Genomic DNA, 27,561 nt, shown 5'->3' with positions numbered 1-27,561 from the left:
GGGAATTGTAGTCCCAAACATCTGGAGGGCCGGAGTTTGCCTATGCCTGCTGTAGACTGACTCCTGGTGCTGAATGAGGTCAGGGTAGGGACAGACGCAAGACAGGTGTTGTTGATGGCCTACAACTCCCATTATGGCCCTGACCATTGGGTCACAAGTTCCCCATCCCTAGGCTTAAGCCAAAAGGCTGTCCTTTCTTGATTTTTTTTTGGGGGGGCATGATGGGACCTTGTTCAAACCTGGGTGGGGGGAGAAATCCAACCTTTAAAACAGAGTGGAGAACCTGTGTCCCTGCCTGGACGTTGTTGGACTAATTCCCATTGGCTCCAGCCAGCATGGCCAACGGGGCAGAGACAATGGGAGCTGTAGTTCAACGGCACCCGCAGGACACCACGATGGCTACCCCTCCGCCTTAGATGCAATGGGAGACATTCAGAGCCAGACTCGTTAATAGCAACTTTATTGGTTTCACTGGTGCAAATTCATGATACGGAGCAGAACTGTGTAATGCGTTCCCCCACCCCTCTAAATTTTACAGTAACGAAGGTTATACATAGAACTATATAGAGACCACAATTCATCTATTACTTTTCTCCACCTCCTCAATACTATGCGGAAATAAAGTTTCCTTGATAAATAGTGCCCTGTGCACAATGACTGGCCCTCCACCGCGGGTCACAGAGCCTCCATATGCAAAATATAAACTTCTGAATTTAATTTTTTAAGCATGGTGCTTTACAACTCCAAAAACATGCATTAATATATTCTAGTTTTTAAGAGGGGTGGGGGAGGGATAGGAGGGAAGAAAAATCTGAGATAACCTCAGGGGGTGGGGAGGGGGAAAAGGGTAGAAGCAGAATCCAACCTATAAAGAAAATGAAAGCTCTCTGTAAAAACTAACCAACACCCCCCCCTACCTATTAACACTTGCAGGTGGAAAGCCAGGTTAGGATATTAAAGGTTTCTGAGCTGGGGGGGGGCAGAGAAGAGAAGTTATCTAAGACAAATTAGAATGCAAGAGAGGGGAGAGAGAGAGAGAGGCAGGGGGAGGCATTGCCACATGGATTTTATTTATTTTATTTTTTAAAAAAGGAAGGAATGACTTCAGCCATGCTAATTTTTCTGGTGGTCTCTACAGAGCTGCTGGTCCAAGAAGTTGGGGGGGGGGGAGAAACCTGGTAGAAGTGGTGAACGCAAGTGCTTGGAAGCAAAGCGCTGAACACGTTGCACATACATGCCAAGTACAGAAACGAAAGCAAAAAAAGGAGAGAGAGAGAGAGAGCGCAGATAGCCTAACTTGGCACTTCCGAAAGGCACAAATCTATGAAAACTCTAGCATTGCCGTAATAAAAACAAAACCCAGGTACTGTGTTGTAAATGGAAAGGTGATCCGGTTGGGTGTGGTGCAAACACACAGGAGGCTCCCCCTCTATATGACCAGCCCTTCGTAGATGGGGCCCTCCGACTCAGGGGACTCTCTCCTCAAGCGCAGGTGCTCCAGCGTGTTGTGAAAGTGTTTGTTGATCTGTTCCGTTTCCTCAGTCGATTCAAGGTTAGGGAGGTCTTCCCGGATTTTCTGTATGAGCTGATTCAAAACCTGAATTGTCACCTGAGAAAGGAAAAGAACCAACGAAGCCCGGCGTGTGAAAAAAACAGGAAGTCAGAAGCTTTGATCAGAAGGAAGAGAGCAATGTACCGTATTTTTCGCTCTATAAGACACACTTTCCCCCCTCCTGAAAAGTAAAGGGAAATGTGTGTGCATCTTATGGAGCGAATGCAGGCAGGAGGCTCTCCTCAGCGCTCCCTTTAAAGAGCCCCGTGGAGCATATGTGCAGCTCTTGGGGGCTTTTCCCCAAGGAGGGGAGCACGGCTCTTGGGGGAGACTTCATCCCACTGCCCGGGAGAGCCTTCGCGTGGCTAAGCCAGAACAGCAAGAGGCTATCCCAGAAGCCAGATCCCTCTTGCTGTTCTGGCTTCTGGGATTCAGAATTTTTTTTTCTTGTTTTCCTCCTCCAAAAACTAGGTGCATCTTATGGTCTGGTGCATCTTATAGAGCGAAAAATATGGTATATAATGAAGGCAGGATGCAGAAGGCAGCTAGTCCATGGAACTAGTCGCCCAACTGAACCATGCAGCAGTTCCTGCCCTGCAATCTGCTTTGAAGAACAGCTCTATAGAAACAGATAAAATAAAAATATTCTGGGTGCTTCCCAGTGAAGAAATCGGTAGCTGCAGATAAGCTACCCTGCAACTATTTTTCCTCGCAGTGCTTGGGACTAAGATGATCAGGGGCAGTATTCAACTACATAATTGTGATAGTGTAAGGATTAGCTCCAACTCCCCCCCCCATGCTCCTCCCCTCCCCCAATGCATGCCCTGCAGTCCCCTAATCTGGCTATGAAGGGTTGGGGGAGCCCCCAGAACAGATTTAGGGGGTGGCACAGGGGGAGGGGACAAGGCTCTGCTGCACATGATGAAATCTGGACACTGGTGTAATATTTTGCCTAGCGCTATGTTGAACACAACTCTAAGTAACTACATAAATCAGGGATAGGGAATATGCAGCCTTCCAGATTGTGCCGGACTCTGACTCCTATCATCCCCAGCAACTGGACACACACACACACAGCACTACTCTGTAGGTCTGCAGCCACACTGCAAAACAGCTCCACAAGGCAGGAACTCGCTGCCAGTGTGGGTGGAGTGTTTAATGCATTCCCTCCATCACAGCTGCTTTTCCCATGCAGGGTCTTCGACCGGCTTGTGAAATACCCAGGATCTCCAAAAGATGGAACGAACTACTTGGATCCGGAGGAAAGGGAGCAGAGGGAAAACTCCACTGCTATTCAGAGGAAAACGTGGAGCTGTTTATCAAGTATTTATTTAGTCTGGGGGGGGGCTGCAGTCTTCCAGATGTTGCTGGACTCCAATGCCCGTCTGTCCTAGCCAGTTTGGAAGGCCAACAGGCAGGGATGATGGGAGTTGTAGTTCAGCAACATCTGGGAGGCCACTGGCATCCAAGCCCAGCCTTCCCCACTGAGAAGACCTCCAAACCCATGTGCTGTTTCGGCACTCTTCCGCTTACCGCATCGTTCTCTTTTTCGTAGAAGTAGATGTATCTGTTGAGAATTTCTATGAAGAGCTGGACTTGGAGAGAGGGGTCCATGCACTGATTTGCTATTTTTAATGCCTTTTTCAAGCACTCCATGACTCTCTTCCCGCCGTGGAGCTAAGCACCAAACAGAAAAGAGCTGGTCAGCATTTCCCATATATCCAAGTCTTACTTTCTTGGGGCACAACATACCCCATTCCTGCCCTCACCCCACTGCAACTGCAACTCAGCCAGCAAGTCCCAACTGCATGCAAATAGCTACACGGTCACTGTCACCACCAACTTGTTTTTCCACCTCCAACCTATGAGTATTTACTCGGCTTAGCCCAGCCGTATTCAACGGGGCTCTTTCGCAAGAAACTATTTCATTTAGTACAGGAGTGGGGATCCTTTCTCAGCTTCAGTGATCACCTCGGCCCATGAAGTTATCCAAAGCCAGAGGGGCCACATTCCTTTCCAAACAACCTGGTGAGAGCCACATTCCAGCACTGGGTGGGACCAGAGGCAAAAGTAGGCAGAGGAACAAAACATAGCTTGGTAGAGTAGGGCGAGCACACACTGCCCTTCTCTAATCCCCCACTGTTCAGGAAAGCCAAAGTTGAGAGCTCAAGGACAACATTCTTCCCAGGCGAAAAACACTCAAGAGGAGAGTGTGGAGGAAGACTGGTGAAAGGTGTAGTCTGGGGAGAGTCCCAATGGCCAGAAAGAAAAGCCACAATAGGCACTTTTGGTTCCCTACCCCTGACTGAAGCACATTTCGATTCCCACCTTGCTTCCATCATGAAACTCAAGGCAGAGAATGTGAGGTTACCAGGCAGTCTATCTTAGGGCTGGGAGAGATACTGATGTATCATCCAAAACTGGTTTGAAGCCCATATTGTGATATGGGTTTTGTAATTTTTGACCGGGGAATATATCATAAATCATGACGTGTGTGTGTGCTATGCAAAATCACGACATGGGGAAAACTGTGAAGCAAGCCAGCACCTCTACACAGCTCCATTCTTATTTCAGACACTGTGATATATCAGTTTATCACAATGTTTAGCTGGTGATATATCGCAATGTTGAATACCAGGAATCACCCAGCCCTAGAGTCTGTTATCCAGGCAAAGATCAGACTCACGCCTGCTTAACTTCAGGAAGTTTGCCTTTAGACCACAAAATCAGAGAACGGCGGAATTGGAAGGGATGCAAGTAGTCACCCATAGTCCAACCCACGCAATGCAGTAATGTCTTGGGACCACGCAGAGGACCACAGCCCTCGGCACATGGACAACCCCTCAAATCCAAGTCAGAATCAGCATCAGCAAGTGGAAAGGCTGGGCAGATTCTGGGACAGTAGCCGACTCCCACCCCACCCCGGAGCAGGGCCAGGCAGCTGCTGTGCTTCCTGGAGCTGATGGAAGAGCTGCGGTCCAAGTCACTCCCTCACCTCCTCTCCGTTCTTGTCCATGTTCCGGCTGGACCAGAAGAGATGGGCACAGGTGCTGACAGCTCGGCACTGATCCGGCTTCTTCAGCAGCTTGGAAGCCGCCAGGGCGCACTGGGTCCTCAGGGGCTCGTGGTTCTCCTCGCCAAAACATTTCATCCGCTCAAATGTCCCAATTATCAAGGTGATTGCAGCCAGCTGGGCTTTTGAGTCACTGATTTCATCTTCATACAGAGAGAACGCCTGATTCAGAAGAGAAATGAGGGAGGGAGGACGGACAGCCGGAAGTTTTGATTACTGGCTTTGTGGCAATTCCTGGCTTTCACAAAAACAAACAAACGAAGAAAGCTAGAGCTCTCAGCTCCCTGGAACACGAGAGAAGGGGATGTTCAAGATGACTTTCTACAGCAGGAATGGGGAATCTCTGGCCCTGCAGTTGTTTTAACTCCCATGATCCCTAGCCAGCAGGAGCAGTGGTCAAGGATGATGGAAACTGTAATCCAAAAACAGCTGGAGACCCAAGTTTGGGAAACCCTGGCCTATATGATCCCCTGACACCACTTTTGTTTAGGACAAGCCTAACTCAGGTGTTTTATAAAGTTGATGCGAGTTCTAATCTGCTTTTAGTCTATTTTTAAAAAAAATTATTAGTCGTAAAGTACTGCTAGTTGTAAAATATTGTCAACTTTTCTTAGTGATTGTGTCATTATATTATCTTTGGTAAACCACTTTTGAGGGTGTTCTCCAATTCAGTGATGTACAAATTTCATGAAATAAATAAAAGTGTTTGCATGGCACTTTGGAGGACGAAGTACTTCTCTGATGTCTTGATGCCATGCTTCTGGCCAGTCTCCTAGCACACTGTCTAGTAGCACATCTTGCTCTGCTTCATAGGATCAACTTCAATTGGATCTCCTCGCCAGGAGTGGGTGGCTATACAGGGTCTTTTGCGCTTTTCAGGGAGAGCGGGGAATGGGTTGAGCACCTGATTCCCATGTGCAAAGTCTCTGCTTCAGTCCCTGAAATCTCTGGGTATTAAAAGGGTCTCAGGCAGCAGAGCTGGGGAAGCCACCTGGCTTAAGAACCAGAAAAGGAGATACCAGTGAAACACTTGAGTTAAGTCAGGCTCACTCAAAGGCATCTTCCTACATTCACTGTATTGAAGTTTATCACACACATTTCCATTCCATAGAAAGGAAGGACCGAGCTATGAAAACCAAATATAGTCCATCAATTGCAGACATCCAATATAGGACTTTGAGAGAACAGGCAAGTAAGGGGTGACATGATAGAAGTTTATAAAATTATGCATGCCATGGAGAAAGTGGATAGATAAAAAAATTATTCCTCTTTCCAGCTAGACTTGTGACTATATAACACCAGTCCTGAAAGACCTACATTGGCTCCCAATACATTTCCAGGCACGATTCAAAGTGTTGGTGCTGACATTTAAAGCCCTAAACGGCCTCGGTCCAGTATACCTGAAGGAGCATTTCCACCCCCATCATCCAGCCCGGACACTGAGGTCCAGCGCCAAGGGCCTTCTGGTGGTTCCCTCTCTGCAAGAAGTGAGGTTACAGGGAACCAGGCAGAGGGCCTTCTCGGTAGTGGCGCCCGCCCTGTGGAATACCCTCCCATCAGATGTCAAGGAAATAAAAAACTATCTGACTTTTAGAAGACATCTGAAGGCAGTCCTGTTTAGGGAAGTTTTTAATGTTTGATGTTTTATTGTGTTTTTAATATTCTGTTGGGAGCCACCCAGCCAGATGGGTGGGGTATAAATAATAAATTATTATTACTATAATTATGTGACACTAGAACTCATGGACATCCAATGAATCTGGGTCTAGAAGATTCAGGACACATAAAAGGAAGTACTTTATGCAGTGCATACTTAATCTACAGAACACCTTCCCACAGGAGGCAGTGAGAGTCACCAACTTGGATGGCTTTAAAAGATAAGAAAATTCATGAAGGGCTATTGACAGCTACTGGTGAGAACAGGGTGCTCTCCAGTAGAACAATAATTAGGTTCTTATTCAGTTAAGGCTCTTGAGCTGGCACAGGGTTCAACCCCATAGAATAAGCATGTGCAACTCTGTTATCAGACCAGTCTACACATCAAATGGGAAGAAAAACCTTTGCCGAGCCCACCTGGGACATGAATTCGTAAGCCACCGTTTCATGGTTCTCAAACCCGATCTCTCCTGCCGCCAGCGCCCCCTGGAGGAACAGCCGCAGAGGGAGCTCTGCCAGCTCAGCCTTGATCAAAGCGCTGATCGTCTGGTGCGCAAACGAGAAGATCTTCTGGCATTTCTTTTCCCATTTGTCATCCTAAAAGCAGGGGGGGGGGAAACCATCCCAAGACATCAAAGGAAAATACTGTGTCAAAAAAGTATGACAGAAAAAAGAAGCAAACTTGGTAGACAGGGCCAAGAAGAGGGCTCCACTTAACATTTCCACATTATCTGCAACAAGAACTGGAATTCTGCAACCTGAACAAATTACGGAAAACCCAAATCTGTGAATATTTATATCCCACCATTCTGCCAAGATGGAACCCAAGATGACAAGGGTTCCAGTCCCATGTAGACAGGCTCAAGGAAACAGCTTTTTGTTGTTGCTCTATTCCATGTGGGGGGCAGTTGCTGAAAGTTTTAAGATACAGTGGTACCTCGGGTTAAGAACTTAATTCGTTCCGGAGGTCCGTTCTTAACCTGAAACTGTTCTTAACCTGAGGTACCACTTTAGCTAATGGGGCCTTCCGCTGCCGCTGCCATACGGTTTTTGTTGTTATCCTGAAGCAAAGTTCTTAACCCAAGGTGCTATTTCTGGGTTAGCGGAGTCTGTAACCTGAAGCGTCTGTAACCCGAGGTACCACTGTGTTTAACCCTTGATCACTGAATATGTCTCTCTCCCTCTCTCTTTAAGCACTTCATTTCTTGCAGCTTGCCATTTTACTGTCCTCTTACTCAACAGTTTCTACCCAAACCCCATCTAATGGAGGATAAAGACCACTGATGGCTTCTAGTCATGATGGCTATGCTCTGCCTCCCTTTTCAGAGGCAGCAATGCTTCTGAATACTAGTTGCTGGAAGCCACAGGTGAAGAGAGTGCTCTGGTACTTGAATCCTGCTTGCAGGCTTCCCAGAAGAAGCCTCTCCCTGCTTGGCCACTGTGAGAACAGGTTGCTGGACTAGATGGGCCACTGGCCTGGTCCAGCAGGCTCTTCTTAGGAAAAACCTGTCGGGATTTGCATCTTGGGCTCGGTTCACTCACCACTTTAGAATTCTCCTTATAGCGGAAAGCGAGCTGGTAGGCAGCAAAGACCAAGGGGGGCAACGTGAAACGGATGCGCTGGTTTCCTCCCGCGCCAAAGTGTTTCCGGGCAGTGTTTAAAATCTAAATCAAGAGAATATTTGTATCACATGATGATATGTCCATAATTGATGGGAGGCAAGATGGCAGGCGCCACCCCCACCCCATCTGAAAAAAACAATCCCCCTGCTTTATGAACTAAATTACAAGCATCAACCTGGGTTTGGAAGATCCCTGCATCGCAGGAGGTTGGACTAGGTTCACCTCCCACCTCTACAATTCCACGATTCTACAAGTCAGCAGGCAATCTTATTTGCCAATGTGCACGGACGAGAGAATGATGGCTACGGAGGAACCACAGTTCAGTAGCAAAGCAGATTCTCTGCATGCAGGTTCAGTCCTCAGCCCTTCCAGTTTAAAAGAAGTTTCAGGTTTACTTCCTTCACACAGCGCAGAGTTAAAACTGTGGGACTCCCTCCCACAGGAGCTAGGGATGGCCACCAACTTGGATGGCAGAAGAACAAGAGGAGGAGGAGGAGGAGTTTGGACTTGATATCTCGCCTTTCATGCCCCTTAAGGCAGCGGTTCTCAACCTGTGGGTCCCCAGATGTTGTTGGACTACAACTCAACATCATCCCTGAGCTCTGGCCTTGCTAGCTAGGGGTGATGGGAGTTGTAGTTCAACATCTGGGGACACACAAGTTGAGAAAGGCTGCCTTAAGGAGTCTCAAAGCGGCTAACAATCTCCTTTCCCTTCCTCCCCCACAACAAACACTCTGTGAGGTGAGTGGGGCTGAGAGACTTCAGAGAAGTGTGACTAGCCCAAGGTCACCCAGCAGCTGCATGCGGAGGAGCGGGGAAGCGAACCCGGTTCACCAGATTACGAGTCCACCGCTCTTAACCACTACACCACACTGGCTCTCTTTAAACAAAGATTTGACCAATCCATGGAGGGGGGGGCTATCAAGGGCTGATGACTATGCTCTGCCTCCACAGTTAGAAGCAGCAACGCTTTTGAATGGCAGTTGCTGGGAATCACAAGTTAGGATACAGTTGCTTTTGCACTCAGGAGTGTAAAGCAAGTGCCACTAGGGTGTGTGGCCAAGGAGGAGGGGTGGCCTGGGGAGGGCCCCAAGTGTCAGAAAGAGTGGTTGGGGGGGCTGCATTCAGCCCTTGGGCCCGAGGTCCCCCACCGCTGAACAGCATCTCTTTGAAGCAGCCCCACTGCAACGCTTTAAAGAAGCCATACCAGGTACTGCTGATCAGGATCGTCGGAACGGAGGAGGTGAATAAACCTGCCCACGAGGCCCTGCTCATCTGCAAAATCCTCGGGATCTGGATCCTCAGCCGGCTGGTCTGGCTGGTCCTGGATCAGCGTCGACACGAGGTTCATGATGGCATCTACCTGCAGGAGGCGGAGGATAAGGGCAGTTAGGCCCAGCTCATGCTCCCTGCAGCTCAGTATGCAACGCATACTGGCCTGGATCAAACAGCCACAAGCCCAAAGGTTTTAGGCAGGCACCAAAAGAAATACAACTAAGGTATTCATGTCAACAGGGAGGGGGCAGTTCTGAAGTACGGGTGCTGCCAACTCCATTACGCTCTTTCCCTACCTGGTCTTGGGAGACGATTTCCGTGTTGTAATCCAGCACATTGCTGAGCACATAACAACTCATGCTCTTCCTGGACTCGTAGTCGAAGTACTCAAAGAGCGGGTGGAAATGTTTCAGTTTCAAGACAGTCAGGACATTGTTGTAGGTGTCGACCGGGATCTTCAAAAGCCTCGTCAGCTCCTTGGATACAGCGCTGCTTGTGGCGATGCTAAAAAAAAAGAAATAAATTAAGAATTAAGCAGGCAACAATGGATTGGCATGTATCAAGTTTCCTAGAGTTTAGGGCACAAGTGAAGCAGAGGAGGGATCGGGATCTGTTGGTAGATTTCTGGGTGATTTTCAGCAGAGCAGCAAAGGATTTCTTGACTCCCAGTTGTTTTCATAACAGGAACAAAGTGACTCCACGCCCCCAAATTATATTACTGAAATAAAGGATGCCTAGGAGTAAACCAGGAGTAAAAACATGAGTATGGAAGGGCTGTGAGCTCTCTGGTACTTTCACAGAATTGTAAAGTTGGAATGGCAGGAATGGCAACTGAATGCAGGAATGGCAACTGAAGTTTCCCTGGCAGATGGCTGTCCAACACCTGCCTTAAAACTGCCAAGGAAGGAGAGTCCACCACCTTCCAAGCTAGTCTGTTCCACTGTCAAACAGCAATTACGCATAGAAAGTCCTTCTTAATGTTTAGTTGGAATCTCTGTTCTTGTCACTGGTTCGGGTTCGACTCTCCGGAGCAGCAGAAAACAAGATTGCTCCATCTTCCCTCAGAGAACCCTTTGTATATTTAAAGATTGCTACAGTACCACCTCTCAGACTCCTTTTCTCCAGGCTAAATATCCCCAGCTCCTTTAAATGTGACCCCATGAGGGCTTGGTTTCCAGACAAGTTTGGTTTCATAAACCAGTTTCCCTAGGCTCAATATTCTTTTCTTTCTTTTCTTTACTTCTACTTCATTTCTTTTGCCGCAGGAACCACTCAAGGGCCCTCTGGCTTCCGGAGAAAAACAACAAATGGATTCTACCCCCTGGCCCCACTTTTGGAAGCTGATATCTCAGGAGAATAGGGAGGGGGACAGCAGAAACAGATCTAGAAGCAAAGTGATATTTGCCCAATGCAAACATTTAGACCTCCTGTTGTCAAGGTTCAGCCATTCAGCAACAATTCATTGTTAGGACAGAACCATCTGCTGCACTTGGAAGAAAAAGAGCCAGGCCAATTTAGCCAGGCAGACTTAATTGGTTTCGGTCCCCTTCCGCCCACCACCCCCAATTAGCAGGGAGCGTGGCCTGCTCTGCCGCGAGCCAGACGGCCTCCACTCACTGCTCCAGGTTCAGCTTGTTAAAGATTTCCACCGTTGTCTCCAGCACTTTGTCGACATAGTCAACACGATCCGGGTAGCACTTCATCGCCAGGTTAATGAGAGAGACTTGAAGCGACACCACGTCCTCCGAAGGCATATCTTGTCTAGACTGGAGTTGCGGACACCGCAGGGAAAATAAAGAGGAGATCTGCATGTCAGGCGGCTGCAGAAAGGGCACTTGCATTTATTACATTTATAATTCACGCACAGACACAGGGCAGCATTGGTGGGGGGGACGGGACAGGTGGTCTCTCCTTCAGACGCTGCTCAGGCCCAGGCTTGTGCAACTTCTGCAAGATGTCTACGTCAAGGGCCTACACGCATCGGGACTGGAAGAGGCACTCGTACGCAGACTCTTTTGGATTCCCAAATGCCTTCTTCACACACACAAGCACTGCTGAGGCACTCAGACAGATGTGAAAGGGTGCAAAATGGGCTGGGGGTGCATAAAGGGAGTCCCAACACCAGCTCCTCCGTCCCAACCTTTCTGCATTAAGCAGTCAGGGACCCTAATTGCAGGGAGGCTTTTCATAGAATCACAGGACTGTGGAATTGGAAGTGCACCAAAGGGTCATCTAGTCCAACCCTCCCCTCGGAACAGTGTTTCCCAAACTTGGGTCTGTTTTTGGACTACAACTCCGACCATCCCTAGCTAGCAGGACCAGTGGCCAGGGATGATGGGAACTGTAGTTCAAAAAACAGCTGGAGACCCAAGTTTGGGAAGCACAGGCTTAGAAGAATCTTTCAGATTTTCCCGTGCAACAGAAGGAAGCTGGGATGGAGCCAATAATAATAATATAATAATAAAAAATCATTACTTATACCCCGCCCATCTGGCTGGGTTTCCCCAGCCACTCTGGGAGGCTTCCAACAAAAGATTAAAAATACATTAAAACATCAGTCATTAAAAACTTCCCTAAATAGGGCTGCCTTCAGATACCCTCGACTCACTTCACTAGGAGCAGGAAACCTGGACTGTGGGCCATATTTGGCCCACCACACCTCCCCATTTGGCCTGTGAAGTTGTTTCAGATAAGCCACACCCACCAGCCCTACACCTGATGTCACGCATGACACCAGAAGTGGGGCCGGTAGGTGCCACTTTGAAGGGTCTCCAAAGCTCACTGCGAGGACCGGGAGGGGACCCAGCCCAGTAGCCACTTTTGACTTGGACTAGCCAATCGTCAGACTCAGCAGCTGCACTTGTGGACTACCCAGGGTAAGTCCGAGTTTTTTAAAAACCGCTGAGGGAAGTGGCCGAACTCTCCACTTACCTGTATGACAGTAGCCACCTGCTGGGAGAAAATGTCGAAGAGCTTAATGTCAGCAGGGATCCCTGGCCCATCCTCTCGGTGAGCAAAGAGCGCAAGCCTAAAGCCGTGGAAAGGAAGTTTGGGGAAATGTGATTTGCAGGCCAATACCCACCAAAGCTCTTTTCCAAGTCAGGGTGCTTGAGGGTTGTGGCATTAGTATCTACTTACTCTCAAAGTAAAATCTAGGTTCCTAGAACGTACAGACATCCTACATTAAAAAAATATCCAATGCCCATTTAAGAGCACATTGCTTCCACCGAAGAATCCTGGGAGCTGTAGTTTATTAAGTGTACTGGGGATTGTCAGTCTATGAGGGGGAACTACACTTCCCAGAATTCTTTGGAGCGGGAAATCAGTGCTTCCAGTGTGTGTTGAATGCACTTTAAATGTATAGTGAGCAGCCGCCTTACAATTCCTAGCCCCTGTGGGCATTACATTAGGAAGCATTACATCAGTACATGTGGCCCTTCAGATTCTTGGACTACAGTTCCCATTATTCCTGACCCATTGTCCCGGATGGCCGAGGCTGATGGGAGTTGGGAGTCCAAAAACGTAAGTGCTCCTGAAGCTTTGGAGAGGTTGAGTCAGAGATGCAAATCTTCCTGTGCTGCTCCTTCTACCGCGGCTTGTATAAAACCTTTATTGAACCCATTTTACCAAATCTGCCAGGACAATCATTTTATGTCCTTCTGCTCGGATCAACATGCATTTGTACCTCTGAATGCAGCCAAATATTCTGCTGCAGTGAGCGAAACCTGCCAGAAACTGATCCCAGACACTTCGTAAACATTTTGCTCTTTGGCTTTTGAGGCAGGATTGCATCTTTTAAGTTGACAATGCCCATCTAACTTTTACTCTAGGTTATTATTTATTTTTCTATTTACTTATCTGTCATTTCACATTTATACACCACTTGACTGAGAGAAAGAAAGAAAGAACATCAAAGAGGTTTACAAAAATGATAAAACAATAAAATCAGTAAGAAAAAAGTACACCAATTAATTTAAGACATTCAAAAAGGTAAAACAACTATCGATTAAAACTCGCATCAACTTTCCAAACATCTGTGTCTAAACAAACGTGTTTTAAGGTAAAAGGTAAAGGACCCCTGGACGGTTAAGTCCAGTCAAAAGCAACTATGGGGTTGCAGCGCTCATCTTGCTTCAGGCCAAGGGAGCTGGTGTTTGTCCACAGACAGCTTTCCGGGTCATGTGGCCAGAATGACTAAACCACTTCTGGTGCAACATAACACAGTGATGGAAACTAGAAAGCATGGAAATGCTGTTTACCTTCCTGCCACAGCAGTACCTATTTATCTACTTGCACTGGTATGCTTTCGAACTGCTAGGTTGACAGGAGCTGGGACAGAGCAACGGGAGCTCACTCCGTTGCGGCGATTCAAACCACCAACCTTCCGATCGGCAAGCCCAAGAGGCTCAGTGGCTTAGACCACAGCGCCACCTGTTTTATCAGGCACCAAAAAGGGTACAGTGAAGGCGGCTTCCTGAGGTCAATAGGCAGTGAGTTACAAAGTGTAAAACTTGAGTTCTTACTTGATTTTGCTCTCTTTTACTCTTGTTATTCACATTTCGATAATGTGCTTTATGTGCTTTCTAGGGTGCTGGTCACTGACCGTTAACGATAAAGATTTGCTTTGCTTCTGTAATGGCACTCAAGGCAGTATGGGAGGGGTCCCCAGGTGGTTTCCCACCTAGGCACTGACCAGGTACAGACCTGCTTAGCTTCAGTCATAGGTGATACAGGGGGAGAGGGGGAATGCCCCCTGCCAACAAGGAGCTCATCCCATCACTTGCCCCCCATTTCTAAACACCTGTCATTAGCATACACTGTTGTTTTAATTTCTTGCCCACCTAGAAATATACTTTGCCCCTCCTGTGCCACCCCAGATTTTTGTTTCCCCCCTGGTGCCGCCACTGACTTCCGAAGGTGGTCAGGTCACAGGACTTCAAAAACCAGATCTGTGCAAACTTATCCACAGATTTAAGCCAGCAAGTCAGTCTCTCCCTGAATTAGATGCCAAAAGGATGAACTGGGAGGGGGGGGGAATCTGTCAAGCGCTGGGCTTTTAACACTGGAATTAGAGAAATAAATGGATGGTTTGCACCCGCATCTCTCGCCATTTCAAGCTGCAGAGAAGACTGGATGTTCCAGAGAAATAACCGGGCAAAACACTCAAGCGAGAGAGTACAAAAAGTCACCCAAAGGTCGCCTGCTTCACGCTGTACAAAGGCTTTTCCCGAAGCAATGCAAACCTGCGTGAGTCAGAGAGGTCGTCAAAGCAAAGCCACCTCCAAACATACAAGCGCTCAGCTCACTCCGAGCAGCTGAATCACCCATTGCTCCCACACAAATGCACAGCTTATCCCTGCCCGCCATGCAAAAGCAAACTTTTGCCAATACTGAAAAGGCAATCAGCTTTATAAACACAGACACCGATGCAACCACACACATTTCTCGGAAAGATGCTGATAACGCTGCCATCCGAGCTTGTATCCAACGCTAGACAGACCTACTTGGAGTAGAAGCGTATGAGCATGACTTAATTGGGGTCCATTCTTTTCAGTAGGTCTACTCTGAGTAAAGCTTAGCTGGATGCAACCAACAACTTAAAAAGAGGTGTCTGATGGATCGGGCCCATGGCTCATTTAGTCCAGCAGCCTAACGGATGCCCGCAATGGGAATCCAGCAAGCTGGACCAGAACACAAGAGCCGTCTCCCCTCCTGAACTGGCATTCAGAAGCATTGTTGCCTCCAACCACAGCTATCCATCTGCAGAAAGGGAACGGAGAAAGGCAAGAGGGAATGGCAGAACTCTGCTTCGACATCTCCCAAACCACCATGCCAAAACCTGCAAAACAGGCATGGCTGGCTAGCTTAACAATCCGTGTGAAATTCAACCTTCCTGTTGCCTCTATGCATCTTATTTCTTCTGCCCTCCAAGCACCCAAACCCAGCAATACCCTTTTCTGACAACAGCACATGCCCCAATCCTGTTAGCAAGCTGTCGGCATGGACAAGAGCCTTTGCTGGCTTGCAGACATCCTTCCCTCCTCCCTATCTTCCTCCCTGCCAACAGCACACAACTGCTACTGCGTAAAGCAGGGGAGGATAACCTTTTGCAGTCTGGGGCCCGAATTATCTTCTGGGTAACCTTTTTGGGGCCACATGCAAACGTGGGCAGAGCAAGGGATATAAATTTTACCCTTGCACAGTAGGCTGGTTTCTGCACACGCCCTCCACACAGGCAAGCGAGAAACATTAGACTTCAAGGGCCCATTTCAGGCAGGCAAAAATACGCATGGAAGATGTGAAGTAAGGGCAGTGAGGGCTGTGGCCTGGGAAGGCTCCCAAGGGCCAGAGAGAGAGATCCAGAGGGCCACATGTGAGCTTGAGAATCCCTATTCTGGTTTGCCAATGCTAGATCTCTTCTGCCCCCTCCAAAAAACAAAAACAAAAATCAGATAAAACCTCATTTCCTCAATTATGATTTTGCAGAGTGGGCTCTTGAAAAGCACACCTGCTCCAGACAACCGTTCCACCTGACCTAACCTCCTGTTTTATAATGGCTATTTAAGCAGTTTTAATTGCCGTGCTGTTTTAATTGGCTTGCTTCTTCACACATTTTAATTGTGGGTGTTTATTCTGATGGAATCGTTATATTGTGTATTTTAAATATGCATCTTCATGCTTTGGTTTTATACTTATAAGCCACCCAGAACTCCCTTTGGGAGTTAAGCGGCATACAGCTTAGCAGCAATATGCATTCCCCCCTTAACAAAACTTTTCCTGCAGCCTTTTTGCCCAGCCTTCACTCTGGCTCCTTCTTCTCAGTCTTCTGTTTACTCTACTCCTGCTTCCGCTTTCTAGTCAAACTCCCAGTCTAACTTTACTTCTTACAAACAAGACCAGCTTTTCTTTTTTAACCCTCAACTGTGTGTTTTAATCCCAACAGAAAGCTACACTGTCTATAAGACTTCCCTGGGTTAACTCTTGCCAGACTTCAAATAAAGGTTGTGAGCATTCCATGACATCACAGGAACTCCACCAATCACTGGAAGGAATTATACCAGTGGGGGCTTTTTTTGCTTAAGATAACAAGACTGCATGGAGCAAAGGACCTGGAAACCATGAAGAGAAATTCATAACCAGGAAAAGATAGATAAGCTGTTCTTTCTGAGTGCCTATCGGTTTCCTCCCCACCTGAAGTGTCATTAAAATGCTTCCGTACGCACCTGTCAATTAAAGCAATGATGATATTCTTCACATTCACATTTTGGTGCAACTCTGCACAGGCTCGTAGAAAAGGGTTCAGGGTCTGGAGGTGAAATTCATCCGGGAAGACCTAGACAGAGCAGTAAGAGTCAGTTGGCTGAGCAGAGCAGGGCAATGGTTTCTCTACGCTTGCCATACTTCCCACAGACTCACCACTATGCCCAGTTGCTTCCTGTTTCCTTGGCCCAGAAGAGTCGAAAGGAAGAAACACCCTGCATGCTGTTATGTACTGGCCATGCCACTTAACCAAAGCCGTCTGTAATCTCCCTCTGCAGGCTCACCTGTATGATGCACTCCATGAGGTATTCCTGAGCTAAGGCATCCCTGCAGTTGACAACTTGCTCCAATATGCCAGGCAAGACAATCTGGTCAGAAGAAGAAAAAGAGCTCTGTGTCAATTCCTTCCCTTGGGCCTTCTGCAAGCTTGCCCGCTTGCTCCCATCTCTAAAATCTATTCCCCACTTAAACACTTCTCCCAGGATGCACGTACCCAGACCCTCCAAGACCCTCATCCGGTGTTTCCCTCCAAGACTTGGAAGGCTGCTTTTTCACTTGTCCACTCCCCTACCACCAACACAGAATGCTTTCTGGAATGAGGCCTGCCTGGTGTCACCACCAAGCTTTCCAACACCAGGTTAGGACTTTCATCTTCACCCCAGCACTCGGACTGAAAGTGATCCGGCTGTGTCAAATTTTTATGTTAGCGTTGCTCAGAGTTGCTGGTTTGTTTGTTTCCTGTGGAGGCTGGTGGTGGTTTTGCTATTGATTTGTTAAATTTGATGGCTGGTGGCTGATGTTTGATTTTGTGTGGTTTTTAAGTTGTATTCTTAGTTGCCTGGAGCAGAGGCTATCAACCTTTCTGAGTCCACGGCTCCCTGGACCAACTACATTCTTTCTGCAATTTCCCCGTTGGGCTCAAGAGCCCAGTTATGTCACCCCTTGCCTGCAGAGCTGGCAGCCCCTCGCCCTTTCTCAAACACCCTCCTTTGTGGAGTGTTCCCTCATTCATCTCCCCTCTCCTTGGGAATCTTCTGAGCAGCTGCAGTTGCTGCCCCTGGTCTCTGAGCTGCCCCGCTGCCGCCCCCCCAAAGAGAAGTGACTCCTCACACTGCCCCATAGGGGCCTGGGAAGCACCCCCTGGCCAGCCACAGAGGCACCATCCACCTGGGGAACCTGCAACCAGGGCTGCTATGACAAACAGCTGTGCAAGCCTTGTGGAGGCAGAAACATGAGAGGGTGTCAGAGGAGGGAGGGAAGGAAAGAGGGACAGAGGCCAGTGTTGCCCGCGGCACCCCTGACCATCATTCAAGGCACCCCAGGGTGCCACGGCACACTGCTTGAAAACCACTGGCCTAGAGAAAACCCTCTGTTAGGTGACTAACAAGCTGAATTAAAAACTATGACTACTGGGGACAAAATAATATAACTTTATTTTCTGCAGCTGTAAGAAACTACAACTAACCAATTCATTTTTATTGTTGCTGTTCTTCTTTTTATTATTAATAGCATATTATCACACTTTTTCATGACAGATTACCCAGAGCAATTTACAAAATAACACAAAAATTAAAACCAAAAGAAAAATCTAAAAACACCTCCATAATGTACGTAAAAAGGCAGGTTTAACACAACCCAATGGCTAAAAGATGAGGAAGAAAGTGACCACAAATTTACATAAATCCCTCCAAATTAAGGACCCAAAGCCTGATTGAAAAGGAATGATTTTGCCTAGAAATAGACACAGTGATGGCACCAGGTGTGCCTGAATACAGAAGATCATTCCACAAGCAGGGAGCCACACTTGAAAAGGCCCACTCAGAACTGGAGTCAAGCCAAGCCAAGAAACCATCTCACCTGCTTATATCTCTCCACATTGACCCCTTCCAGCTGACTCAGCCGAACCAGGTTGGTTCCCACCAGGATTCTCAGCTCCTGCCTCTCGCGCTCCCTCTTCTCTCGGTCACGACTGTGTCCCTGGTGCTGCATTCGCACCCAGAGCTTGTTCATCTCAGCAAAGTTCAGCAGCACAAAGTCCATGGAATCGCTGATGTCCCCGGTCGTTTCTTCACTGTAAAGTCAAGAGAGCAAGCGCTTCCTTTTTACAGGTGTACAGGAGGACAGAGAAGATTTGCTTTCAAGATGAGGGTCAAATCCATTTTTTAAATAAAACAAAGCAGCATCCTCTTTGAACCACAAAGAGAGATGCTTGTTAAAAATAGCCCTCTTTGGGCTAAATATATGCAGCTTGAAGAACCCCTGTCTGGATTTAAACACACGCTGGGAACCACTCCATTTTAAAAGCCTGTGCTGGATTAGGGAGAAAGCCGCACACTGTAACATACAATTTGCATCTCTTCCGAACAAGATTTGAGTGCTCTTTTCATGGACATGAAGCTGTGCTCCTGTACATAGTGTGTCTCTTCCCATAGAAGTACTCAGCTAGGGAGGTTTTGTGCATGACAATGTATCAGGCAATGGGGTGAAGGGGGGGGTCCTTTCCTTTCAAGGAAAAGTAGGCAAATAAATCAATACAAACTTAGCTTTTGTACAGTAGGCTAGTTTCTACACACACACACACACACACCCCTCTCTATCTTCCATCCAGACAAAGAGTCCTTCTTAGAATTCAAGGACACATTCCACCCTGCAGAAAACACTCCAGGAGGGCAAAAGGCAGGGCCAGTGATGGCAGTGCCCTCGGTAAGAGTCCCAAGGTCTACCCCTGGGGCTGCAATAGAAGATCAGCTCATAACTTTGGAGGGCCAAGCTATTTTGTTTCTTAAACAAGGAACGAAAGCGAAAGAATGCAACCAGCTTGCAATGTTCAGCTTCCTGGGAAGCAACTTGCATAGCTGGCAAACGTCCTAAAGCAGAGAGCCAGGTTTCCTCCCCTCCCCTGCCCAACCATGACTTAAGAACATCAGAAAAGCTCTGTGTAAGTGTAGTCTAAAAAATAAGGCTTGAAATGATCCTTGCACAGCTTTGCCCCCAGCAACCGACTTCTCTATTAGACGTGCTCTGAAAGAGGTGGCTGTTACTCTGTCCAGAGCAGACAGGAAGGAAGAATTCTCTGTACATAGTTTTTTACTTTGTTTTCCTTAGACCAGCAGTTGTATAAGTTGTAACACTAACTCTTTAAGTTAAATATTTTAAGCAGAACTAGAATGGGTGAGATGTTCACTCTCACGTTGGAATTTGGCAGCAGATGAGCTGAACTGAGAAAGAAGATCCTGGAAGACTTTCTGGGCCGCTTTGCAGACAGGAAAAGGAACCTCAAATGATTGGCAAACTGCACGGAAACCCTGTTGGATCAGACCAAGGGCCCATCAAACTCAGCATCTTGGGTCTCAAGAGCTGCTGGAGACTGCGACTGTGCTCTGGTCCTGCTTGCCAGCTTTCCATAGGGGCATCAGCTTGGTCCACTGTGAGAACAGGATGCTGGCCTGATCCAGCAGGCTCCTCTTATATTCTTAATATAGCCATGGCAACTAGCAGCCATTGACAGCCTTATCCTCCCATGAATTTGTCTAATCTGCTTAGAAGGCTGCCCAAGTTGGGAGCCATTGCTGTTATCAGAGGTGAAACTGGCAGCTCCTGATTGGACTCTCCATTTACACTCCACCGTCTTCCATCTTGGAACCAAGGCGGTGCACACAGGGGTCTTAGGTGACCTCTCTTCCAGGCACTAATTGCACCTGCTGCTGCTGCCCTCAGGTGACCTCAGCCCATGCCTGGGGACCAGGCAGCTTTGCTCCAGTGTCTGCCTACCAAACACACACAACACACTTAGGAAAGCTCCACTTCCGCCCCACCAGGCTCCTTACTCTGTCTGTTCCCCATCATCAGGCAAGATGTTCCGCGTGCACTGAAGGAGATAGTTGCGCAGAAACAGGCCCCTCAGAGGATGCTGGACACCACGGCACATTTCCACCAGGTCTTTTAAGATATCCTTCCTGGACTGAGGGAAGGACTTCACGTAGACAACCCCAACAGTTATGAGTAAATATCTAGGGGAGGAGAGAGGAGAAAGAGAAACTGTTAAGGATACTTAAGTGAAATCACAGAAGAAAAAGCAACCTTCTCATGCGCTGTACTCTCTGGATGTTTTGGACTACAACTCCCATCGTGTGGTTGTTATGGGTGATGGGAGTTGTAGTCCAAAACATCTGCCCAAGTGAGGCCACTTACTTGCTGCCCACCAAACAATGCTCCCTTCTACCACAGGAAAATTTCAGGTGATATGGAAAAGCTACTGCAGTTGTAGAAAGCAGATTACTGGTCCCAGAACACAATACATCACCCTTGATTCTTAGTTACTTACAGCCGCGGGATGATGTTTCCAGCATACTGCACCAGTTCATAGAGATCCGTCACCTTCCTTCCCTTGGCAAACTCATCTGTCAGGTACACCTCCAGGTAGTGCAGCTCATCGGAGATCGCCATATCTTTTCCTTGTGGTTAAGGATACAGACTAGAGCAGCAGGTAGGTGATGTGCTGTGTGACTACCCAGAAATACCAAGGGAAAATCAGTAGCCCTTGAAGAGTTCAGAATTTAAAGCAGGTGAAGGGGACAGCCGGAAGGAAGGCACTGACATTTTAGAGGGCAAGAAGCTCAAGTCTTCAAGCAGAGATAGCTAGGCAAGAGGAAGAGGGAAAGACTCAATGGTTCAACTGGACTTTGAATAAATGTGCACGTAAATGTTATTATTTGGAATTTTATTATGTTCTTATTATCCCTAGTGAGTCGTGCAGACCGCTGTTCTGAATGCTTTTAATAGGAATGAGGGCACTGGGGATGAGTTTGTGGAACCAAGGGGGCGGTTGCCTGAAAAAGTTTGGGAACCACTGTGCTAACCCAACCTTGAGAAATGTAATAAATAATACAGTTCTGGATTCCCTTGCATAGGAGCAGGGAGTTGGATCATACGATGCGCAAGAAAATCGCTCCCATGGTACTTCCATCTGCAGGTGTTGTTCCAGGTTCCCTCCCTCCCTATCACCATCACCCCAAACAAGACTCAGCTAGCCGCAAGGTAAGTCTCAAGAGGATACAGAGCTCATAATAGCTCTTTGGGGAAAGCATCGAAGTCCGCAGCTCACCAAGCATGTTAGAGGCATGTTTCAGGGCATCCATTAGTTTGTTCTTGTCCTAACAAAACAAAACATTTAAAAGTAAGATTATTGGTCGCACATCTCATTTCCCAATTAGTTCCCCCGCCCCGCCATGCAAGAGTCATACACAGACATGCACCTGGCAGTGATTGCCTTTTGTAACTTTCAGGAATATCCAGTGCTCTGGAGGTCAAGGAGCAACCTGCCAATTCACCCTTCCAGAACAACCCGAAATATATTTTTGATATGACGTCTAGGCCACTATTTTGAATAGGCATCCAAAGGCAGTTTTACAGCAGTAAGATTATATCCAAAGATAAATAAAATTAAAACACAAAACACAAAACGGCAGAAGCTGAAAAGACAATGCCTGTCAGAAATCAATGAATTGAGAAGAATAAGAAATGTAATTTTATGCTTAAAAATGGTTGGAAAGGCAGCCTTGTAGACCCTTTGGGGAAGAGAACTCCGGAGCGTCAGCCTGTGGTGTTCTGCATTCCCTTGCAGAGAAGGGATCCAGGATGGGTCTCCTTGGCAAACCTTAGTAAGTGGTAGCTTCATTGGGGAGATGGCGCTCCTTAACAAACACTGGGCCAGGTGTTGCTGCGCTTCAACACCCATCCTCAACGACCGCTGGCTGAGGATGATGGGAATTGTAGTCCAACAACATCTGGGGGACGACTGAGGTTGAAGAACTCTGGGCCCAAACTATTAAGGGAATCAAGCCCCACAGTTCTTACCAAACACCGCTTCATTTGGAAGGACTGGACCTTGACAGCTTGAATGGCTTCATCCAGGAGCTTCTCTTGCTCATCCTGAGGAGACTGCTGTGTAGTCGGCTAGGAAAAAGGGGTAAGGGAAACAGGTGATTACTTCCTACCAAGAACATAGGAGCAGGAGCTGCTGGGTCAGAGTGATATTCCACCTAGTCCATCACCCCGCTTCCCCCAACCAGAAACCAATCAGAAACCTTCAAGTCCTCCTTGTAGGCTTCTAGGAAGCTACCATTCTCCCCTGCTGTTGCACCCCAGCAATTCATTTCCACTGGCGTGCAATCTTTGAACAACGCAGGATCCCTATACCTCTGCTGCCTGATGGACATCCTTTCATTTGCTTTATTGGGCTTCATTACTGTATGGTTGGGGATCTACACTGCAACCTTGTAGTGAAGGGCAGAAACTTCTTAAATAAGTAGGTCACATGGCTAAATACTGTTTATACAGTTCCATTCCACTTGGAACAACTCTCCTTTCATAATTGTAGCGATTCAATCTCTTCTCATAACTGTATATCATACTGTTGTAACCCCACCTAGAACCTTATGGAAAGGGGCTGGAGGGGCTCTTTTAAGCCAGCAGCTAATCACCCTCTCCTCCCTAAATTCGTCTAATTCTCTTTTAAAATAATCTGAGTTTAGGGGCCCAGGAGCTCATCTCCTGGCAACCAATTTCTTAAGTTAATTATCCATTGTGGGAATAAGCTAATGGTGAGTTCTTGTGGGACCAACACTACTGATCAGTAATGGAGAATGCTTCACTTAGCTGCCCAAGAGTAGGCAAAGACAACCAGAAGCTAGGATCAGCAAGGACCTGGGACTGCAGATGTAAAAGTAGAAAGTCCATTCTGGCCATAGAGAAGCACACTCTCACCCCACCCACCGGCCAAAGAACTGAAGGCTGTGGGGCTGGACGTGCCGTCTTTGTTTGCCCTGTATTGGTGCAATCTGTTGTAAGCCACCTTGAGGATTCCTTGATTGAATGGCAAGACATAAGCACCTCACAGTAAGTAAATAAGGTCCTGCAGAGTGTCAACACATGGGATTTTCTTCCAAGGTAGCACAAGAAAGTCCAGCCTAGAAAGGATTTCACATATCTTGCAAAGTTTCCTTGTTTCCATTTAATGAAATGCCAATACAGCCAACTTTTATAATGGTTTTATTTTTCTTGGTTACCACATTCAATGATTTACCAAAATTCCAGAGGAAATGCATTTATTTTAGTGTAGAAAGCCAATTTCGGTATGTTCCAAGTATATTATTTTGAATAATTGTACTCTGTGAAGTACATTTGCTTTTAGAAGTCCATGCTGTTATATTCTCCCCGCCCCCACCCCCCATATCTTTCAGTAATCTTGAAAAATATATTCTACAGCCATATGTATACTGACAGCTAACAATCATGACTCATTTCCCTCATTTCTTGAAAACACGCCCAACACTCTTAGTTTATATTTTTAAAAGTGCATCATTTAAGACACATTTTCAGGACAACCTGACAATCTAAGTTTTCAAACAATGCAACATAAAACATAAAACACAGTGGAGACCCAAACTGCAAGCTTGTCTCTACTTAAAAAGTAAAGCCCATTTAGTTCACTCAATCTCAGGTGAGTGAGTACAGGGCTGCAATCTAAATATTCTTGTATTCCTCAACTTTGGGTCCCGAGCGGTTGTTAGACTACAATTCCCATCATCCTCAGCTAGCTTAGCCGATCACCAGAGATAATGGGAGTTGTAGTCCAGCAACATCTGGGGACTTAGGGTTGAAGAACACTGTCTTCACCCAGCCTTCACCAAACTGGTACCCTTCTGCACAATCGTGCTGGCTGGAGCGGATGGGAGTTGGGAGTCCAAACTGGTGCCCTCCAGATGTTTTGGTATCCAACTCCCATCAGCCCCTGCTGGCATGGTCCAGCTACTCTATGTCAAGGCCTCTGAATGTCCCCATAAGCAAAAGTGTTTCTAGCCGACACCCAAAGACCATTAACCTGATTTGCTTTATTGTACTTTCATATTCTGGAAGCCACCCTGGGAATTCTGGTGGTGGGGACAAGTATATATCCTGATAAATTAACTATATAAATTACAGTTGGCGCCGGATGAATAGAAATGGGGAGGGTTCCAGAAACGAGGATGCCACCCATGTCACATCTGATGGTGCAGGCACCAAGAGGAAGACCTTCAATGATGGTCATAACAGCCAGCAAGGCAATCAACCACACAGAATAAGCTGACAAATTAATCATCACTCTTGGTCCAGCCATTTCAACAAGCTGCTTGAGTGAAGATGATTTATCCCTGCTCTGATCTGAAGTTTATTCATCCCTACCATTTTCAAACACACTCAGAGCTTTTAAGTTTCTCAGCTCAAGATTCAATAGTGTTCCTGACCTCCAACCATCTACCTCAGTGATGGCCAAACTTGGCCCTCCAGCTGTTTTGAGACTACAACTCCTATCATCCCTAGCTAACAGGACCAGTGGTCAGGGGTGATGGGAATTGTAGTCCCAAAACAGCTGGAGGGCCAAGTTTGGCCATCACTGATCTACCTCAATGCCAGCTTTTCCATACAGCTGCATAATGCAGTCTTCTTCAAAGTGATACTCATCAGATGTTTTGGATTACAAATGCCATCAGCCCCAGCCAGTGCTTCCAAAAGGTGGGGATGGTGGGAGTTGTTGTCCAATAATCTCTGGAAGACTCCATGTTGGCTATCCCAACACCAGAGGAAGAGGTCTCTTTGGGCTCAAAGAAGGCGCCTTTCCAACAAAAGAATGGTACACAAGAAAGCTACCCAAATCTAGGAGTTCCTGTTTGCACAAACTTATGTAGGGCTTTGGGGGGGGTTGCAATTAGCATATATATCAAACCTGGTTGTTGATCGAGGTAACTTTTTCATTGTTCTGATGTTCTAACAATTTTAAAACATTTGCACAGTATTTGACCACTCAGATGCCCAACCGCTGATGCAACACCTAACAAGGTCTTAAGTCACACATGGTAACAAAAAATATAAACGACTCCAAGGCATGAATGGCTCTCTCACGAGCCCATCAAATTCATAACCTTTACTGTTGACCCAGATTTCACATTTGTTCCTCTCTTTTGTATGTTATTTCTGTATCTGCATATGAAGAAGTTTCCATGTACACAAAGCACCCAATGTAAGAGCAGGGAACCTTTGGACTGCCAGGTGTTGCCAGACCCCCATTTCCCATCAGCGCTACCCTAACATCTCAGTATTTTAAGGTGCTGCAAGACTCTGTACTTACTAGGGCACTACTAGATAGTGTGGGGCTTACTTCTGAGTAGGCTCCCACAGGATGGCAGCATTAGTCATGAAGGAAGCCACACCTGGGGCTATTTACTGCTTCTCTTTTCTGGAAAAAGTATTTGCTAGCTAAGCAGGGCCTTTGCAGCTCCACATGAACTTGAGACTTCCTTAATTCAAATGGTCTTTTAATTTAGCAGTTTAAATTACTTTAGTTGTAGAGTGCAATTCTAAGCACATTTCTTGAAGATAATAAACCCCCATTGAGCTCAATAGTAAACATACTTAGGATTGTGCTCAACTTCTTTTTTTGAAGTGTGTATTGTGGGGGTTTAAAAAATAAAATAAATGTTTTATGCTGTACACTGTCCTGAACCTGAAACAATAAAGAGTGGCATTAAAATGTTCAATTATTGTTGGATTTTTAATATTGATGTGTTATATGCTGGTCCCTTTTCAGAGCCAATCCCTTATAAAGCCATGGAGAAAAATGAACATTACAGTACAAAGCACTGAGTGGCCGAAGACAGATGTGTAAGAGATTCTTAAGATCACCAAAATTCTCTTAAGGAAAGGCATTAGTAAGAAGTTTGGCAGACATTCTCAACGCCTGACGTGAAGGGGTCCAAATAAATATTAACCGGAAAACTTCCACAACTGCGAGGCCACCACCAACAAGGTCTTCTGGTGAATGCTAATGAACCTAACCAAATTCTCCAGTCAGTACACAAGCACATATCCAAGTCTTGGATTACAGGCAGTATCACAGGAGTGCAGGCAATCTTAAAGTAATTCATTCCCAACCAATTTAGGGTAGCCTTCCCCAACAATGTGCCCTCCCATCAGTCCAGGTCAGCACAGCTGCGCTACCTGGGAATTACAGCCCAAAACATCTCTAGAGCAACAGCGGGGAACCTGCACTACAACTCCCAAAGCCTTAGCAAGCATGCCCAATGGTCAGAGACCACGGAAGTTATTCTTCAGCAACATCTGGAGGGTCGAAGGTCACCCACACCTGTTCCAGAGGTTGAGGAAAGGTGGGCTTGGGGGGCTTAAAGGTTAATACCAGCCCTTTTGAGTTGCGCTGAGAAACACACCAGCAGTCAGCACAACTAAACACAAAAGTCATGTCGCGTGTTCAAACCTCCCGTCCCGTTCACTTTTAGCGCCCCGACAGCTTCCTTTGGCAGCAACTGAAGTTCCCCAAGCCGTCTTCAAGATGCAGCCCCACGGAAAGCACATTGCAGTAGTCCAGCTCTGCAGTTTCATTCTGACTGCAATGCACCCAAAGAACACTTAACGCTGGCGATATAAATAGACCCAATTAACTGATAAGGCTTAATAGATTTAACTGGGGAGGGGGGTGAATAACCAACAACAGCCAGGCCAACAGCCTTGCCCCATAGAAAGGACTGCAGAGGAGGAGGAGGCCTGAGCAGCCCCTCTTGCCAGGGCGACCCCCACCCCTCTTTACCACCCCCTTCTTTTTTTCTTACTCACCATAGTGGCGCGTCGCTCACTGCAACCCCCGCAGCGCTTGCAACAAACCCCCTCCTAGCTAGGCGCCTGCTCAGCCGCCCCCCCACTTCCCACCACTGTCATGTGACAAAGGAAACCCGCTCGGGACCCCGCCTCTTTTTCTTCTACTCTCGCTCCCCATTGGCCAAAAGCCGAAGAGGGAAGACTCCCTTCCGCTGCAGTGATTGGCTTTCGGGAGCAGCGACGGACGCTCCGCTCCGCCAATAGGGCCTCCACGCTCCTCGGGCTCGTCTTCCTGACTGATTAGGTGCCTCTTCACCAGCCCTTCCTCCTGGACAGCTGTAATAGGACGGAACGGCGCTACGTCACGTTCCGGAGAAGGAAGGAAGGAAGGGAAGGAGTGGGTTGAGGAGAGCCTCCGGCGAGTGACAGCAGAGGAGTGGGTGGAGCCAGGGCGGGAACGTTCGGAGAGGCAGCC

At 47.2% G+C, this 27,561-nt stretch overlaps 1 protein-coding gene across 1 annotated transcript; it reads right to left on the bottom strand.

The window, feature by feature from the left end:
- Positions 1 to 444: 444 nt before the first annotated feature.
- VPS35 (VPS35 retromer complex component) lies at positions 445 to 27,223 on the bottom strand. The gene is made up of 17 exons (XM_053400249.1): positions 27,105 to 27,223; positions 22,296 to 22,394; positions 21,496 to 21,592; positions 20,764 to 20,887; positions 20,267 to 20,449; positions 18,297 to 18,510; positions 16,724 to 16,807; positions 16,403 to 16,512; positions 12,111 to 12,207; positions 10,797 to 10,945; positions 9,476 to 9,683; positions 9,112 to 9,267; positions 7,824 to 7,946; positions 6,699 to 6,878; positions 4,548 to 4,787; positions 3,086 to 3,229; positions 445 to 1,609 (listed from the first exon to the last, which is right to left on the bottom strand). The coding sequence occupies exons 1-17, from the start codon at positions 27,105 to 27,107 to the stop codon at positions 1,430 to 1,432; spliced, it is 2,391 nt and encodes a 796-aa protein (XP_053256224.1). The 5' UTR covers positions 27,108 to 27,223; the 3' UTR covers positions 445 to 1,429.
- Positions 27,224 to 27,561: the final 338 nt, after the last annotated feature.

This window comes from Podarcis raffonei, chromosome 8 (genome assembly GCF_027172205.1).
Source record: "Podarcis raffonei isolate rPodRaf1 chromosome 8, rPodRaf1.pri, whole genome shotgun sequence".
Classification (NCBI taxonomy): domain Eukaryota; kingdom Metazoa; phylum Chordata; class Lepidosauria; order Squamata; family Lacertidae; genus Podarcis; species Podarcis raffonei.
Note: the sequence above shows the minus strand (reverse complement) of the source record. Positions and strands in the feature narration are given on the sequence as shown.

Excerpts from the sequence above, each read along its gene's own strand:
- VPS35 (XM_053400249.1), bottom strand. Across the intron at positions 6,879-7,823 it reads ATAAGGAGAATTCTAAAGTG|GATGACAAATGGGAAAAGAA; the intron begins GTGAGTGAACCG and ends CCCTGCTTTTAG. Across the intron at positions 4,788-6,698 it reads CTTACGAATTCATGTCCCAG|GCGTTCTCTCTGTATGAAGA; the intron begins GTGGGCTCGGCA and ends CTTCTGAATCAG.